Source organism: Rhodamnia argentea, chromosome 3, assembly GCF_020921035.1.
Source record: "Rhodamnia argentea isolate NSW1041297 chromosome 3, ASM2092103v1, whole genome shotgun sequence".
Classification (NCBI taxonomy): domain Eukaryota; kingdom Viridiplantae; phylum Streptophyta; class Magnoliopsida; order Myrtales; family Myrtaceae; genus Rhodamnia; species Rhodamnia argentea.
The window spans coordinates 11,285,956-11,305,566 of NC_063152.1; the positions used below are offsets into that span (position 1 = coordinate 11,285,956).

A 19,611-nucleotide genomic window follows, 5' to 3' on the forward strand; every position below is an offset into this window, starting at 1 on the left:
TTGGTTTGTTTTAGGTGCCAATAGGCATACAATAAAATGTGCAATGAAAAATCTAGACAGATTAGTTTGCGGCATGAATATGTTCCACAATTAACAACCGATGGAATTATTTTCGTCATCTATCTCGGGACAAATAATAATTTGGTTGATCCATTAATTAATGGACTTTCAAGAGGTTTAGTTAGCAGTACTACCAAAGGAATGAGTTTTAGACCAATTTACAATAGCCATATATATAATGGAAACCCAACTTTGCAACTTTACAATTTATAATGAAATTGTCAAAGTTAAATGGGTAACAACAAGCTGTTATATCTTAACAATTCTCGAGTACTAGACAGGGTTAGTACTCATGGAAAATTCGGAGAATAAGTGTAAGCAACCACCCTTAATGAAGTTTAGGTTTTGGCAAGGCAAGACTAATAAGTCGGAAACTTCATCTATACGAACATGAGAAGGGGTGTCGCTTCTAAGAAAAGTAATAGGAGCAGCACAAGGCCATAAAAATGCGAAGGCATAGGAAATTCCTAATTGAATGTGTGTAAATTCACGTGTAATAATTGAGTTAACAAATGAAATCACGGGTTCAAAGTTCTTTTAACTACCAGTAATTTCGTTAGGGAAATTATTTACACTCGTTGAAGGTTCCAATCTTAAGGGATGCCTTTTTCATGCATGACTTTATTTGAATTAGTACAAATAACAAATCGAATGAGGGATTATTGAAATAGATTGTTATCTGTAAATAATTAAAAGAACATGAAAAGAAGTGAGTATTGACATGAAGAGAAGTAATTGGTCGAACTGAAAACTAGTGATGGTTCGGATACGGTACATATTTTTCAAAAGATGTGTTATTTGGTTATTTATAAATAGAACCAAATCACACATCGTTCTTCACAACGTCCTCTTCTTCATAATTCCCTCTTCTTCTCTCTTTTCCACAAGCCTAACAACACGTTCACAGTTAAATTTTAGGAGGGAAGTGAAGTAATTAGTGAACTTGTTTCGATGTGAGTTTGATTAGTTATATCCCGAAGGTATATTTACTTGAAATCCGACAACAACAATAGTGGGGGAGATAGTACCTTAAGAATAGTTACCGTCATCACACATCAAAGCATTAAAGAAGTATGAACTTCTGCTCACAATCAAATTTTCTCAGACAATCCCAAATGTTTTACCTGTTTTTGGCAGTCGGTGCATCTATCGAATCATCCCCCAAGAATATGAAAACGTTTGACTAAAGGAGAGGGAGACAGAGAGAGCTGTTAGACACGTGACATTGAATGCTGCTTATTATTCCCGCATTACTGTATTATCCCACTTTCTCTTCCTTGCTTCTTCCTGGGGTGCTCATCCTTCTAAAGCTATCCTAGCTGCCAAATTCACCCTTCATTTCGCATGAATTTGACTCGCGTTTCATTGCCATCTGTCCTACCCATCATTTGTCTCTCTCTCTCTCTCTCTCTCTCTCTCTCTCTCTCTCACTTCTTCGTCAACGTCAAGAGAAGATAGAGAAAGACGAGACCGTTGGCCCTTCCCTCCTCTATTAATACTCTGCTCCCTCCTCTTCCCTCTCATTGGCTTTGCTTTCGAGAGAGAGAGAGAGAGAGAAAGAGGTTGCAGATAGAGAGGAAGAGGGAGAGGCCGAAGCATTCCGTGGCTGGACGGAGCTGGTGAGTGGCTTTTGTTTTGGTTGTGATTTCTGGTTTTGTTTACTCGTCATGGTGAAGTAAGTTCAGCCGTAGATTTTTGTCTGTTCACGTCTTGTTGGCGCGAAGAAGGTCTTCGTTTTTGTCGTGTATCTCGTCGATGCCATACTTTTTGGCATCATTTGCCGTGTGTTAAATTACTTATATATCAAATCACTACCCCATCTACCCGTTTAAAAATCAATTTTAGCATAAATTGTGACATTGATCACGCAAAATACTAACATAATATCAGAGCAGGTTGTTATTTCCCTTCCTAGAATGCATTTTCACGATGAATATCCTTTGTCCTGCCAGAAACTTATTATTGAATAAGCCCAAGTTTGGATCTCTAAGGAAAATGAATCGGTGGAACGAAACGTTCATGCTTAATTTCAAAAAGTTGAATAATCTTTAAAAAAAAAGAATTCATTTTCAAAATATGGCTAGATCCCGGTGCTTGGACATGGGTAGGGGTACGCTCACACCTGTGCCTAGTCCTTGGTGGTCAGGCCGGGCTCGGGTTTATAAAGGCTAGGCCTAGGATATCGTCTTCGTGTCCATGTTCCAGCAGTCATGTCTAGATACCCGGCTCCCGTGCATGAGTTGTTGGTACTCGAGCTCGGGTCCACCAAGGCCAAGCCTAGCTCCTCGACTCGTGTACTCGGTCTCCTAGTGGTTGGGTTCGAGAAACCCTTGCTCTCGTGCCTATGACCTAATCCCGGGTGCCCGAGCCGGGTTCCGGGCACCCGAGCCCGAGATTCCGGAGGTCCACCCAATAAGAAACTTCTGTCTTTTCACTTCTTCTTTTTCATTTTGGTGCTTTGCAATTTGATCTTCATTCACTGCGAAATATCTAAAACCTTTAGAAATATATAAATGGGCATAATTTTTCTTTTTCTAGTTTGTTAAAACTTTGAAAACGAGGCTAAAGTATATTAGAAGTGTCAAAACTTGTATACAGCGCTCATTTTAATGTCAAAATTTTCAAAATGATCACTTAAGTGCCAATTTTTTTAAAAAACAATCACTTAAGTGCCAAATTCTTTTAAAACGATCATTTCAGTGCCAATTTCAATTTGAGCTGACGTGGTTTGCCGTAAATCTGAAAAGTGTTATTTTTTTATTAATATTCGAGCTGACGTTGCTCGGTGGAGTTGACATTGAAGTGATTGTTTTTTTTAAAAAAATTGACACTTAAATGATCGTTTTTAAAAAAAAATTGACGCTTAAGTGATCGTTTTGAAAGTTTTGGCCTTGAAGTGATCGTTTTTCAAAAAATTTGCCACTTAAGTGATTGTTTTGAAAGTTTTGATATTAAAGTAAGCGCCGTATACAAATATTAACACTTGTGTTGACGCCTAAATTTTGACTAATCTATTTTTTGCATAAAAATTATAAAAAATCATCTCACATATTTATTTTTAGCGTACATTGCATTGGCATATAATCGGGCAAGCAGAACACTTAATTTAGCATGCGTCTAGACTAGGCACGGGATGGAAAAATACACCGAGAAGATTTGAAACTTCAAGGACTGTATTGCAAATACTTAAAATTTCAGGGGATCGTATTGCAAATACTTGGAACTTCGGGGACTGTATTGCAAATACCAAAAGAAGATGAAGAAGGGAAGATGATGAAGGGAAGATAATGAAAAGAAGATGAAGAAGGGAAGATGATGAAGGGAAGATAATGAAGGGAAGATGAAAATGGAAGGTGAAGAAATGAAGATGAAGAAGGGAAGATGAAAATGGAAGGTGAAGAAATGAAGATGAAGAAGAGAAGATGAAGATGGAAGGTGAAGAAATGAAGGTGAAGAATGAAGGATGAAGAACTTTGCCTATAAAAGATAGAGCTCTTGAGAAGAGTTTTGGGGAGAGAGTGGAAGAGAATTGAGAGAGTTTTAGGAGGAGGGTAGAGAGCTCTTGAGAAGAGTTTTAGAGAGAGGGGAGTGGAAGAGAATTGAGAGAGTTTTGAGAGAGTTTTTGAGAGGAATTTTTAGAGAGGAAAAAGAGAGTTCTTTAGAAAAATTAGAAGAGAAAATTCGAGAGTGAAGAAAAGAGTTTTAGTCGAGCATCATCTTCGACGAGTCCCGACACATATTTCGCCTCTCGCCACCCAACAACGCCATTGCTTGCCATTTTCGACGACAGCCGCGTTCTTCCAGCTTTGAGATCTTGAAGGGAACTATAACGTGTATGTGAGTAAGATTTTGTGTAATAGAAGGTAATCATTTCCATCTCGATCTACAAAAATGTAATCGTTTGGTTTGAATATTTGTTTGTCTATTTTAGACATGTCACGTGTTCCAAAGTTTAACATTAGTACATGTTAATTTATTTTTGTAAATACTCGTGATTGGCTGCGTTTTCTTTCTTTCTAAATCATCCATGGTGTATATCGCACAAAGTTCCATGTTTTACATTCTCATAAAAAAGAAGAAAAAACCAAAAAAATTGCATCTTTGAATTTCAAGTAAAATCCATCAAAATTGCCAAATCAAATATTTTTCATGAAAATGGTACCGAAAGGGCGTTAGAGAAATCTGACGTAACCAAATCCCCCGAATTCAAAATCTCCGGTTCGCGGAAATAAGATAGTTTTCTCCCGCTATTTTATTTAGGTTTCTAATCAACCTACCGAAAATGATTAGTGGCGACTCCAAATTCAAATCACATTGCATGTTAATTATCCGAACCTTAAGTTGCGATTTGGTATGGACTTGGGAGAGTCCGAGTTAGGTTAGTTAATTAATTAACCTGATAATCCATTAGCCCGAAAATTAACTCGTTTATTTTTTTTAGGTCGCGACAGCTTGGCGACTCCACTGGGGACCCGAAGAGGACTTAGGCCGGATAATTTCATGAAAAAGAAATCACTTGATTTGGTAAACTTTGGTTGAATTCTCATTCTTAGGTGTTAAATGTTTTTGCAGATTGGGAGTTATAAGGGGAGGAGTGATCGGCTAACCCTTTGTTTTGCAGGCTTGGTGAATTGGAATTGTGATTTAACTTTTGAATCATTGAAGCGGTGTTTGCCTTTAATTGTTGTGCATGATTTATCGTCTTTGCACTACACTGCACACAACCCGTGACCGGACCTGGGTCACAATAATAGTTTTAAGATGGTATTTAGATGGTTCTTTAACCTTGGCGGTAAGGTTTCGCTAAAGGTTATCCCATCTGGATCCCGAAAATTTTTCCAAAAAATGGCTCAAGGGTCGTTCTCATACACGTGAGGCTACGATGCATGAGAATTGCCCTTGTCGACCGAACCAAGCCGAAGTGATTGGACCCGACTAGTCATGACTATTGTACGCGAGGTTGCGACTAGTCATGATGATTGCGCGCGAGGCTGCGACATGTCATTTCGTTCATCATTTCACTTTGCAAAAGCCTTTTGGATAGATAGAATAAGATTTAAACTCACAATTCATGCGCATGTCTTTGTGATTGGCATTTTCTTCGTATGAGAGGTAATTTCTTGTCTCTTGTACCCTGTTATCTCATTTTTATTTTGGGCCGGTCCATGGTTTAGGTTGATTGTTTAGAAGTTTCATTGTCTTATTTCCAATTTCGCACTTTGCTTCCGTAGCTTTTACAATTTCATCGGTTGTCCTCAATTTTGATTTGACTTATTCCTGTTGTGCGATTTTTACTAAATTCTACGATCGAGCTTTGAGTAAGTGCCAAACACGAAAGTTGTAGACCTATGTTTCAACTAATATCCTACAAAATTTCAGAATTAAATTCATAATTTAAGATGGCCTTTCGTTTTTTCAACTACCTGCGGTTATAACAGTTTTCTGAATGCGTTTTTTTGGAAAAACACATTAAACTGATTTGATCCGTGCATTTCTAGTCCAATTGGCCAACATAAAAGTTGTTCATCATCTTCTCAACTACAAGCTCGTAAAATTTGGACATGTTTTGATCAACGTACGAATTAATATGAATTTTTTCGTAAAAGCGGATAAACTGAAAATTACATGTTTTTATCCTTTGGTCATAATCACTTTGTTCGTTTGAGTCTAGAGGGATGCCATGGGCCGGCTCGCTATTCTTGCTCCCTGTACTAATTTTGGGTTTGTTACTGTGTACAGGTAATTTATCACGGATCCTCCACATATTACTCGATAAGTCGCAAAGAGGATGGCCGACATTAACGCCACTATCGGTGCTGCCCTGGACGAGAAACTTAACTCATTGACCGAGCGCTTTGAAGGGATGATGTCCCGAAAGATGGAGGAAATGATGGCCGCCTTCACCACCAAACTGCAATCATCCACCTCCAGCCCGCCGCTAATCATTCCTGCTCGAATTCCTCATGCGGATAACTCCGGTAAAACCCCGGAAACTGCTCCCTATCAGACAATGCCGCTAGAAGATGTGATCTTCACAGGTGTGAGCTCGGGCACGCCGCCCGTAGTCCCAATCTCCCAAGCCAGCCCTGTGGCCCCCGGGTTGAATGGTGATACGGCCAAGCGGTTGGCCCAAATGGAACAGAGGATCCGAGAGGTCGAGGGGACTCACAACATACCCCAAATTGACCTGTCTGTCTTTTCAAAAGTCACGGTGCCGGAGAAGTTCAAGATGCCCGACTTTGAGAAGTATCATGGAACTTCCAACCCGGTTCAGCACGTCCGGATGTACCAGGCAAGAATGAACAAGTATGCGATCAACGGCCCCCTAATGGTCCAGACTTTCCAGGCTAGTTTAAAAGAAGTTGCCATGAGATGGTATACGGACTACGAGATCTACCGGATGGATGATTGGGAGAAGGCAGCTAATGCTTTCATCAAACATTTTAGCTTTAACTTGGACGTGCTGACCACCAGAGAAGATCTTGAACAGCTTGAGATGAAGATAGGAGAAACAATCAAGCAGTATGCTACCGGGTGGAGGAACGTGGCATCTCGGCTGAAACTAGTTCCTCCCGAAAGGGAGCTCATGAAATTGTTTGTTTCCACTCTGCCGCAAGTTATGAGAACCCGAATTTTGGGATCCGTTGCCACGTCATTCAGCCATCTCATCGCAATGGCTGAAGAAATCGAGAACGGTATGAAGAAAGGCTGGTACGATGATGTCACCACAACGACTAAGAGGTTTGCGGTAAGGAAAGACAATGAGCCGGCCCCACAGGTCAACATGACCTACAGCCAAAAACCCACGACCCGCACGCCGGTCGTACGGGTTCCAAATCAGCAGCATGCCAATTTCGGCGTGCAACGACAAAGAGAGAATCAACGGTCCCCTCGGCGGTTTACCCCTCTACCAGGAACCCCGTCGCAAGTACTCGCGGTTCTACGTGAGAGAGGTTTATCGACTTCCGAGCCTCTACGACCCAGTAACACGAGCTCGCCAAGATATGATCCATCAAAGAAATGTGATTACCACTGCGGGGAGCTTGGACATGACACCAACAGCTGTATCGTGTTGAAGCATCGGATTCAAGATCTTCTTGATTCTAAGGCATTCTCATTCCAAGGCAACAAACAGCCAAATGTCCGGAATAATCCTTTGCCGGATCATTCTGGTAAAATTAATCTTGTATTCGGGCTGGGAATCGGACAGGTTGGTGCTAGTAAGGATGAAGGAGTCTTCGATATCGCCGGTTGTTTTGATGATGTAACCATTGCTGCTATATCCGAAGACGGAGCGCATAAGGAGGAACCTTACCCGGCGCCTAAACCTTCCAAATCATTCATTAATGCCATATGTGATGATCCTTTGGAGGGTTTAGATTCAGAGTAACATCTTTATGTTTATGCAATCCCCTACGTGGGACATTTTCTGTTTCCTTTAGATTTTGGATCGCATTTGGATTTCTATTCTGTCTTGTACTCTTGGATTTTCTTTCCTAGAAGATGTAATTTCATATCAATAAAATTGCACCATTTTTCGAATCTTGTTGAAGTATCCCAAACCAACCCGATGACGATAACCAACGACCAAGAAGTTTGTCATCATGGTAAGAACCGAGGGTTGGGCTTCTTCAAGAATTCATGTCCCACGGTTTTGAAAAATAAAAAAATAAATAAATAAAGTTCTTCAAAAAAAAAAAATCACACCGCAATTAAGCCCTGTTTGTCCTTCCGATTTTGTTACTTTATGTTTCAAGGGGATACATGAGGAGGAGAACTTAGTGGATTCAGAAGTATACGACCTAGATGAGTCCAGTCCAGAATATGAGTTCAATGCCAATTGAAGCTCAACCCGGATGGTTACAAAACCGGAGAGATAACATCCCGGACATACAATCCGATCAAGATGAGTTGATCCTTTCAATTCAAAGTTCACAAGAAATTCGTACAAGGGTAAAGCGGTATCGTTTCAACTCGTTTAGGACATGAGAACGTACATTGATGCTTTCCCTTTTGATTTTTACAGGGGTCACTGCCTTTCCGGATAGGGAAGTATCCATTCTCCCCGAAAAATTAATGAAACAAGAAATTCCTGGAGCCTTTGACAATCTCATGTCTTGAACCAGATAATGAAGTTTTGCAACTCATTTGCATGAGCGGGGGCAACTCACGATCCACGCCCCTAAGAAGTTTCTCATGTGCTTGCAAATTCTATCCACCAAGATAAAAAGTTGTTGCATTTTATATGCTCGAAAACACTCATACATTGTATAGTTTGTGCATGATTGTTCCTCATGTTTAATTTACCAACTCTAAGTAAGGAACATGAACTACATAAGATACATCGAATGTATGGAATGGGGCGAGACAGGATGCTGAAAGGCAATCTTTTCCCAAACACGTCCAATCTTTTTAGGCAAGTTGAACGGTGGCTAAGTTCCGCATTTCACAAAGTAAAAGGTTTTCTCGCAAAAAGTACGATAGCCGAAATGACAGAGGCATTCAGTTCTCTATCCCAAACACTACGGGTGATCCATTGATTACCCCTTTTGAGCGGTGGTTTCATTTCTTTACCCCTGTCAAGAACCACCCCACATCGGGGTTCGGACGAGTTAATTCCAGCAGCAACACGAGGTAAATGGTTAGAAATTTTCTTGCTCGGACTAACATTAATCTTCGGGTGTTTCTTTGCATTTATACTCGAATTTTAATTCAAGTGCCTTAGGATGATGAAGAGCATTCATTTCTCTATCCTATACACTTCATTCTTTGCATAGCCTACATGGGCCTGCAAATTCATTTCTTAAACCCCTGTTGGTGATCATTTGCTCATTTCAAAGACGAAGATAGCATTTTCCCAAGGATTAGAATTGGAGATGGTCGGGTCAACAGAGAATTCCCGAATGGACTCATTTCTTGTATGCTAGATTTTTTATGTTTACATAATTTTTCTTTGTAAATATTTATGTTTGTTGTAATTCCTGGTTCAAAATCATGGGATTGTAAAAAAAAAAAGCAAAATAAAGAGATGTCGAAGAGCTCTCAAAGAAAAAGGAAAAGAAATCTCTTCTCGAAAAAAAAGAAGAAAAAAAGAAAAATGAGAGTCGGGAGTAAGAAAAGCAAAGGCTGATCTCATATGAAAATTTCAAGCATAGGAAAAGTAAAGTGCCTACCAAAAGTGAGGCCAATGCACATTCATTTGTAAAGTACTTCTGAATTTTGAATGTACATTTTTGCATGTTAAGTTGTAAATTCCATGTACATGTTTGCATTGTGTCTCTTGCAAATCCTTGAGAGACACTTGTTATGAAGAAGACTCCCCAAGAAATCAGTTTGTAAAGTGCAATTTTCAGTAGAAAACTACCATCCCTCATTCAATGATGGTATTCTTTCTGAAGACATTTCCCGAAGACCAAGATCGGTGACTAGTCGGCGATGATCACCAACGTCAAGCCCCTTCTCATTTAATTTCTGAGCCAAAACGAGCCTTTTCGTTCCTCGGTCCCCAATCCTAGCCTACGTTATAACCCTCCAAAGTCTCTTCCGATTAGGGCACTTGAGTTAACGTAGAGTTAAATGATTTTAAGCATCACTCGAAGAAGTTCGAGCAAGATTATTTCTCTCTCATTTTTGCAGGATTCTTGACTTGTAAATCCGGAGCAAATGATGAAGAAATTCATTTCAAGCAACCTTGACTCAACCGGAGTCCCCTTTGTAAACCTTTGACCTAGCCCTCATTACGGTCCTAATCAAGACCTCCCGGATCGGCTCGGTCGTATCAATTGCGAGATTACTTGGATCCTTATCGAATGCGATGATGGAAAGATTGAGTGATTTCTCTTGAATCCTCGCAGACGGGATAAATAGCTTTTCTCGAGAGTGAGAGAAAGCCCTTTCGGACTGAAAGTCCCCCCATTCAGCTCACATTCGAGGTATTCGTAATGTGAGAACCTCCCTGGACAAAATTGGTAATGCAAACTTGACAGAATGGTTATGCATGAACCATAGTATGAGTGATTGCATTATACTCATTGTTGAATATGTTTGTGTGTGTTACCTCTGACATTCTATGATAGGTAATACATTCCCGATGTTCGAGTTCCCTCCCAAGGTCTCGAAATTCATCCAAGGATTATTGAATGAGCAAGTTTTGCTGGCAAATGCCTACCAGGTACGATACAGCAATCTGCTTCGTTCCTTGATTAATCGTTTGGAGAACCCGGGTAAGTTTTCTGAACCCCTTTTCAAATTAACAACTCTTCTCATGATAGTTGTTATGATTCAATTCGGGCAATATGCCCCTTTTGTACTTATCGATTCCATTCGATGGTGCTCCTATCAAATATTGTTCAACTCGGGCAATATGCCTCTTCCGTCAAGTCGTGTAGACATATGCACTGGCGATCTTGACATCTTATCAAATCATAACGACGTAGCTCTTATGGTTTCAATCTCGGGACGTGAAGACATATGCACTGGCGATCTTGACATCTTATCAAATCATAACGACGTAACTCTTATGGTTTCAATCTCGGGACGTGAAGACATATGCACTGGCGATCTTGACATCTTATCAAATCATAACGACGTAGCTCTTATGGTTTCAATCTCGGGACGTGAAGACATATGCACTGGCGATCTTGACATCTTATCAAATCATAACGACGTAGCTCTTATGGTTTCAATCTCGGGACGTGAAGACATATGCACTTGGCGATCTTGACATCTCTTCAAATCATAACGACGTAGCTCTTATGATTTCGGTGATCGAATCACGAAGACGTATGCACTTGGTGATCTTGACCTTTAGTCGGCTCATAATGACATAGCTCTTATGATTTTCGGCTCCTTTATCAAATCATGAAGACATAAGCACCCATATTTTTGATCCAAACCAAATCATAACGACGTAGCTCTTATGATTTTGGTTCCCCCTTTATCGAATCGTGAAGACATATGCATTGGCGATTTCGACATTTAATCAACTCACAACGACGTAGCTCTTGTGAACTTGATTTCACTTCTTTCGACTCACAACGACGTAGCTCTTGTGATCTCAAACGACACACATATCTTGCGCTGTCTTGCATTAGGGAGAAGTCTCCGATAACAGATAGGCCAAATACCTTAAAATCCTTGCATCTGCAAAAAGAAGCTTGGAAATTAAGAGAATCATTAGCTTACGAGAAATTTGGTAAAACAGGTATTCTTGTATGCGATCCATGTGCGAGTTTCTCTAACATGAAAAAGGGAAATTATGACACATGTTATTTACTGATCTTGCATATCATGCATCACTTCATAAAAATGGGATTAAAACTCCCGCCAAAAAGTTCATCCATAATTTGCCTTGTCAAAATTTAGGATTCAATTTTGTCTTTGAGCGGAACCTCTACGAGCCTCCACTCAAAGAGGGGCAGCTGTTGACGCCTAAATTTTGACTAATCTATTTTTTGCATAAAAATTATAAAAAATCATCTCACATATTTATTTTTAGCGTACATTGCATTGGCATATAATCGGGCAAGCAGAACACTTAATTTAGCATGCGTCTAGACTAGGCACGGGATGGAAAAATACACCGAGAAGATTTGAAACTTCAAGGACTGTATTGCAAATACTTAAAATTTCGGGGATCGTATTGCAAATACTTGGAACTTCGGGGACTGTATTGCAAATACCAAAAGAAGATGAAGAAGGGAAGATGATGAAGGGAAGATAATGAAAAGAAGATGAAGAAGGGAAGATGATGAAGGGAAGATAATGAAGGGAAGATGAAAATGGAAGGTGAAGAAATGAAGATGAAGAAGGGAAGATGAAAATGGAAGGTGAAGAAATGAAGATGAAGAAGAGAAGATGAAGATGGAAGGTGAAGAAATGAAGGTGAAGAATGAAGGATGAAGAACTTTGCCTATAAAAGATAGAGCTCTTGAGAAGAGTTTTGGGGAGAGAGTGGAAGAGAATTGAGAGAGTTTTAGGAGGAGGGTAGAGAGCTCTTGAGAAGAGTTTTAGAGAGAGGGGAGTGGAAGAGAATTGAGAGAGTTTTGAGAGAGTTTTTGAGAGGAATTTTTAGAGAGGAAAAAGAGAGTTCTTTAGAAAAATTAGAAGAGAAAATTCGAGAGTGAAGAAAAGAGTTTTAGTCGAGCATCATCTTCGACGAGTCCCGACACATATTTCGCCTCTCGCCACCCAACAACGCCATTGCTTGCCATTTTCGACGACAGCCGCGTTCTTCCAGCTTTGAGATCTTGAAGGGAACTATAACGTGTATGTGAGTAAGATTTTGTGTAATAGAAGGTAATCATTTCCATCTCGATCTACAAAAATGTAATCGTTTGGTTTGAATATTTGTTTGTCTATTTTAGACATGTCACGTGTTCCAAAGTTTAACATTAGTACATGTTAATTTATTTTTGTAAATACTCGTGATTGGCTGCGTTTTCTTTCTTTCTAAATCATCCATGGTGTATATCGCACAAAGTTCCATGTTTTACATTCTCATAAAAAAGAAGAAAAAACCAAAAAAATTGCATCTTTGAATTTCAAGTAAAATCCATCAAAATTGCCAAATCAAATATTTTTCATGAAAATGGTACCGAAAGGGCGTTAGAGAAATCTGACGTAACCAAATCCCCGAATTCAAAATCTCTGGTTCGCGGAAATAAGATAGTTTTCTCCCGCTATTTTATTTAGGTTTCTAATCAACCTACCGAAAATGATTAGTGGCGACTCCAAATTCAAATCACATTGCATGTTAATTATCTGAACCTTAAGTTGCGATTTGGTATGGACTTGGGAGAGTCCGAGTTAGGTTAGTTAATTAATTAACCTGATAATCCATTAGCCCGAAAATTAACTCGTTTATTTTTTTTAGGTCGCGACAACTTGTAGTGTACTTAAGCCTTGAAACAACATCTGAAACTTTGGCGTGAAAGTGGACAAGTAACTTTCAATCCAAAAGAAAGAGGAAAAAGAAACCAGCCTAGCTCTGATTTCCTTGTTCTGAATCGGATGATGACCACCATAGATCATCTATTATAGATGTAATGAAATGATACAGTTGCTCAAGTGATTTTCTTTCCTCAGAAAATATCAATTGGCTCCTGAAATTTGTTCATCATTATCACTTTGAACTCCCAGATATGGATGTGAAGCCATCTATAGACGGGGAGATGTGGAAGCAGAGAAGGCAGAGACTGGAAGCGTTAATCGGGACCAACCCGAGCGAGCGAGAGCAGGAACCTGCACAGTCCGACACCGATCCGAGTGAGCGAGACCAGGAACCTGCACAATCCGACACCGACCCGAGCAAGCGAGAGCAGGATCCTGCACAATCCGACAAGTTTATGGATCCTCTGCTATACTTCGCAGCAAAGGATGGAGACGTCGACAGGTTCATCAGAGCCCTGGAGGATTATTGCGCCAAGGAAGGAGTGTCGTTGCCAATCGTTCTCGGTCTAACAAGCCCCTCCGGGAATACACTGCTTCACGCTGCGGCAGGTATATTAGAAAAGGACTGACCCTCGCATATGCTTCTTGTTTTGCCCATTGCGCTCAAATTAAACTTGACATCAATGCAAAACAGAGAGTGATGATATTGTCAGAGCAATCATTGATTTTGTCCCTGAGCATTTGATCTCCGCGGCAAACTTCAGAGACGAGACACCTGTGATCATCGCGGCTAGAGCTGGGAAAACCAATGCGGTGGAGCTTCTCCTTCCCCAGGGGAATCCCACATACGGTGACCAGAACCGTAACACCGCTCTGGGCGAGGCTGTGAGGAATCGGCATTACGAGGTGATCCGTCTGCTGGTGAGAGAAAAACCCAGCCTACTGTACTGGGGGAACCAGGAAAGCAAGTCTCCATGGTGCTTAGCAGTCGAAACAGGGGACGTGGAGGTTCTCAAGTGCTTGTTGGATGCGCCAAATGGGGGCGAAGATGAGGCTCAAATGGATGTCCATGCTTTCGGCATGTCACCCGTTCATCTCGCCATTATGTACCAGAACAAGGGTAAACACTACTTTCACGCTCTCGCTGCTTCTTTAATCTTTCTTGGACCCTCTCTTGTTTTCTTCATTTTGGTTTCCACTGGTGGTGTATAAATCAAGTTTCACAAGCAAAGTCTGGTTTACTGTCCTATGGGGCAAGACTGTGAGCCAAATGATGGAATTCTCGCGGGTGGATTTAGATATGCTGACAGAGATGTGGGAAAAGAAGCCATGGCTATTCGAATTGAGAGATGCGGATTACCGCCTTCCACTCCATTTTGCCGCGTACACGAATTATCTCGATGGAGTGCAGTTCATGATCGAGAAGTCCCCGAAGAGCGTCCTGAAGGGAGGGTCTGTAAATGCCTATCTTCCTATCCATGTCGCTTGCTTGAAGGATCACGTCCGGATCGTCGTGGAGCTGCTTCGGCAATGGCCAGACCCCGCAGAGTTCATATCATCGGAAGGCGAGAACATTCTTCACGTGTCCGCGAGGTACGGATCCATTTCAACTGTCAAATACATACTGAAAGATCCCAAGTTCGGTCACCTCGTAAATGCGAGAGATTCCGACATGAATACGCCTCTGCATCTGGCTGCATTGCACTGGCAAGCTTCGGTCTTGCTCCTTCTTGCACGAGACAGAAGAGTTGATCTTAAGCTGGTAAATGAGAATAACATGACGGCTCTCGATGTAGTCGAGCAGGACATGAAAGGAATGGATGCTCCTCTTAGGAAGGTACAACCTTTCACACTTTTGTCTCAGCCAGATCTGTCACATAGTTGCGAAAATCATAATGTTTTTGGTGTCTTTTTGAGTGTTGTGACTCACTTCTTGCAGAGGTTAACACGGATAATCTTGGTATCTGCTGGGACACCGAGAAGTGGAGAATTAGCTATCTGCAATCCAACCGGGCAGAGCAAAGGGAAAGAACTGGGACCACCGGAATTGGATAGACTCAAGGGGGAGGTGAACACTCGCATGGTCGTGGCAGCGCTTGTGGCTGCTATGACTTTCGCTTCTGGTTTTTCCGTCCCCGGAGGATACAATGGTTCTGAACCGGGAGCTGGAATCGCCATGTTGCTCCACAAAGCCATGTACAATGTCTTTGTGATTTCCAACTCCATCGCCATGTACAGCTCCATAATCGCACTCGTGATCCTCCTCTGGACACAGATTAACGATCCTCACGCGGTGCGGAATGCCCTTTCGAAAGCAAGGCTCCCGTTGCTAGTAACTCTTGCCGCGATGCCCCTGGCATTCATGGCGGGCGTCTACGTGACTGTAACCAAGCTCGCTTGGCTCGCGATTGTTGTCTTGGTCATGGGATCCGTCTCGCTCTTCATCATCTTGAGTTTCTATCTTTTGTTGTACGTCCCCCTTGGGTACACCCATCCTCTTGTTTGTCGCCTCACCGACTTGATTATTGTGGTGGGTATTTCAATGTCCGGCAGCGTGACGGCAGGGAATGGGACTGCGGAACATGCAGCTAATCCTTTTGATGGCGCTGATGATGATGTCCTCTCCGCCCATTGAACAGATGATTTTGAGCCTCACAGGTTCCAGAAAGGTGGCGTTTGATCCCTCTTGCATATGTTATCTTCTCGCTAATGACATACCAATGTCTTAGTTACATTAGCTGCTGCTGTTTCGGTTTGGCTGGCCAACCTGTCTGTCGCAAAAAGCTAGTGATATTTGCAATTTTATTCATCTAAGATACTTTGTGATCGCTTGTTCGAGGACATCGATAATAACAGATTTGTGCAATAAATTGAGGATCAATAATAAGTTTGCTTATGTTGCTGTTTTAGGTCACTTTGTTTGGATTTTTAGTTTTAATTTGGTTCGTGGATTGGAAAATTAAAGGCATGTTTGGCAACACTCCTGATTCTCTCATTCATGTTCTTTTGTACCTGAAAAATAAATAAAGAACAGAAATCTATATGGTAACGTGAGTTACTGTTTCTGTTCCTTGGGACAAAAATTATCCTCAGGAACAGACTTGAAACGGAAATAAGAAGCAAAAAAAAAAAAGCTTCCTTGTTCCTTGGAACGAAAAGAGAAACGGCGTAATTTTAGAAAAATAAGCTTGGTATAACTTAATATTCATCTTTACAATCATGGGTCCACTGCCCCCACCCTTGCCACTGGCTGCCGGTCGCCCCCACCGCTATCTTTAAAGCTCGACGGTCCCCGCCGTCTTCACCGACATTTTTATAATTGAATGGAAAAAATTGGGAATATAAATTTTAAGATCCGTATAAAACACGTTTCTATTCTTTTTCTATTTCAGAGATATAAATTTTGTGTAATTACGAAACGCATTAAACTGTTCTCGAGAACATAATCATTTCAGCTTAGAAACTGTTTCGGGGAACATAAATGTTGCCAAACAAGTAAGAAAGAGGTCAAATGAGTTATTATGAGAAGATGCACATGCCTACAAGGGATAAGGTAAGGATGGCAATTTAATAAATTATCAAGTACGTTAAGGTGCTTGCTATTTTACGATCTGAAAATTTAGACTCTGCTTTCGAATGACACTTCCATATTTCTTTAAAAAAAATTCAACTGGAAATGTATGTCCAGTAAAAATATTTTCTTCTAGTTAAGCCTATGTTCGGTTTATGTTGGTAAAAAAGGACCTAAGCTTTATTAGAAGAGTGCATAACTGTATATACATCACTTCATTAACACTTAATATAATACAATGGACAAGGTGGATTGAAAATGTGCAATGAAGAGAAAAAAACCTACTTTTCTACTTGAAAAAAGAACAAATAGCAGAGCCAGAGACAGGTTAACTTTAATTTAAATTCAGATTTACCTTTCTCAAGGTTGTTTTTTTTTTTTTTTTGCCATCATCTTTTCAAGTTGTTGATTTTCATCTTCATTTTGAATTTCCAGGTTTTTTGCCATAGAACTAGTAATTTGCAAATACAATGGTAATGTTTAAAATATGAGTTCATTTGGATGGATTTGGTTTGGACTTAGGTCGAGTTGGTTATTGGTCACATAAATTATATGGCATGATAGTTGGTATATATGGCTTGAATGGGTCAAGACGGTCCACACCCGTTTGTAACTCACTCGAATCTGACCCAATCCACCGGTTTGTCACCTCTATGGGAAGCTAGTCCAATCTTGCATGAGATTTATCTTTTCCTTTAAGTTTGCTAATAATAGCGGTCATTTTTCTATTTTCAAGGGAGTTAAATCACTCCATCTCTCTTTAAATTCTGTTTTAGGATAAAATCAAGTGTCTTGGATTTAAAAAAAATACTTAGAAACGAAACTGGTTTTTCTAATATCAAAATAAATCGTTAGAAGTTACAAAAAAAAATCTTTTATAATTGTTACATATGTTTTGGGATAAGTGCATTGAAAGTCCTAAAACTTGTCTCATATGAGTAATTCAGTCCTAAATCCATCAAAAAGTGCAGTCAAGTCCTCAAAATTATCACAAAAGCATATCGAATTGGTCCAACTAAGTCCTTTTGTTAGTTACATTTTTTGAAAATTTTATGACTCGATTGCAATTTCTTTGCAAATTTTAGGATTCGATTGCACTTTCTTTATAATTTTTAGGACTCGATTACACCTTCTTGACAAGTTTAGAACTTGATTGCTCTTTTAAAAAGTTTTAATATTCGATTGTACTTTTGTGATAAGTTTTATGACTTGATTGTTCTATTTGAAAGTTTTAAGATTCTCTACATTTTTGTGATTTTAATCGAGAAACCGAGACAGGCCATCCATGAAGGCAAAAGAAAACTCTAACCCGTAATGTTATGCATAAAGGCACAGGCGGCTCGACAATCGTTCGAACTTTCTTAACGACAGCGACGGCCTTTGAAGCGCTCGCGGGAAATCCCATTTTTTTCGTGCTTTTTTGTCTTTGCTTTTCCTGGAAAAGACTAGGAGTGGGTGCACAAGCGTATGTTGTGCCTCTATTGACCTTTTTTACATTGACGTAACCTCGCCATCCTCTTCATGGTCCATCAACTTCCAGGACCCGTCTTCCTGCTGAACCATGCCCTTGTTCTTCTCGCACCGCCACGAGACCGGCACGAGGTACTCGTCCTTCAAAGCATCGATTCTCTTGTTCACGAGGGAGATGTCGCGGTCGATCTCTAGCTTGAACCCTCCTTTTGACCCCTGCGTCCCCGCGACCCCGTGCAAGTAGCATTCCAAGTTGTGCCAACTTGTCGCGTTCCCGGGGCTCTTCAAGTACTGGGATTTTCGAGTGTCAATGCCCAACTCCACTCCAACTTCCGAATAGCCCACGATTGGATAGCTGGGGACAATGTCGAAGGCGTTACGGACGCGTAAGGCTCGGAGGTCCCGGTACTTGGAGAAGGCCTTCTGGAAGTTGGAGTCGCCGACTTTGGGGCTGGCAAAGACTATGGCCGTGACAGGACAAGGCCTGCTTCTTTGATCTTTAGGCCGGTTCAGTCCATTGGCGACGATGTCGATCGCATTCAGCGTCGCAATGGCCGCACCCAAGCTGTGGCCAGTCACAGTGATGCTGATCTCCTCATTCTTGAACAATTCCACTAGTCTTTTCACTTCTTGCAGAACCTGTCATGGAACAAATCAGACAAGAAACCCAAAAGAAAAGATGAAATCGCAATCTCTCCTGATCATACTAATGATTCTGCTCTATCACGTACTCGTTCGATTCTATCCGATCTGACTACCTAGCCTTTGTAGATCGAAACGCACCTGATCTCTGGCACTAGTCTTGTTGAACGGTGAGCGTGAGTCGTTGGACGTGTATATCGAGTACCAACCCTGATGCACCCTAGGATCGCCCGCCTCCCCCAGGATCTTCGAGGCCGAGACCAAATCAAACTCGAAATCGTCCACCCACTCCAACGTCTGGAGCGTCCCTCGCCAGGCGATCACGATGTCCCTCCTCCCGAGCACGTCCTTCCCCCCATCCGTCGCCACCGCCACGTACCCAATCCAGTTCGATTCCTTGCTCCACGCCTCCCTTGACAGCGATCTCACTAGGAACGCGTCCGGGACTTGGATTTGCGACGTCGCGTACAAGAACTTGGTCACGCTGTACTTGAATGGATTCCCCAGCTCCAGGCCCACCTTGGAGAAGAAGTCCCGCCTCGCATACCGGCAGCTCCCCGCGAACTTCGACTCCTTCTCTGCCGTGAAAGCGTCGTAAGTGGCCTGCGCCATCTCTCCATAGTGCACGACATACCGCCGGAGATCAATGTCAAGAGGGTCCAACAGGTCCTCCCAACTGTTCTCGCCGCTCAGGATCTGCCACTTCTTGGCGATACCGTCCGCCGTTTTCTTCCGCACGAACTTCCTCGACACGGCGTTCATGATTTTCTTCATCGTGATTTCTGCCGGCATGGTCTTGAGCTCTCGACTACTTTAACCGCATCCGAAAGAATCTGTCAAAAAGGAAGGGGTTAACTAAAGTTTGTTCGGGGTTTGGGAAGGTATCGCATGTCATTCCTATATAGTATTCTCTGCAGCCTCACGCCTCATCTCAAATGCATTCCAAAGTATTAAATCGATGCTTACTCAAAAAAGAA

At 41.4% G+C, this 19,611-nt stretch overlaps 2 protein-coding genes across 2 annotated transcripts; one reads left to right on the forward strand and one right to left on the reverse strand.

The window, feature by feature from the left end:
• The first annotated feature begins 13,202 nt into the window (after positions 1–13,202).
• On the forward strand, positions 13,203–15,586 carry LOC115733498 (protein ACCELERATED CELL DEATH 6-like). The gene is made up of 4 exons (XM_030664150.2): positions 13,203–13,560; positions 13,646–14,071; positions 14,250–14,788; positions 14,891–15,586. The coding sequence occupies exons 1-4, from the start codon at positions 13,203–13,205 to the stop codon at positions 15,584–15,586; spliced, it is 2,019 nt and encodes a 672-aa protein (XP_030520010.2).
• Positions 15,587–17,838: 2,252 nt separating this feature from the next.
• LOC125314220 (phospholipase A1-IIgamma-like) lies at positions 17,839–19,408 on the reverse strand. The gene is made up of 2 exons (XM_048275932.1): positions 18,776–19,408; positions 17,839–18,631 (listed from the first exon to the last, which is right to left on the reverse strand). Exons 1-2 carry the CDS (start codon positions 19,406–19,408, stop codon positions 18,014–18,016), a joined length of 1,251 nt encoding a protein of 416 aa, XP_048131889.1. The 3' UTR covers positions 17,839–18,013.
• Positions 19,409–19,611: the final 203 nt, after the last annotated feature.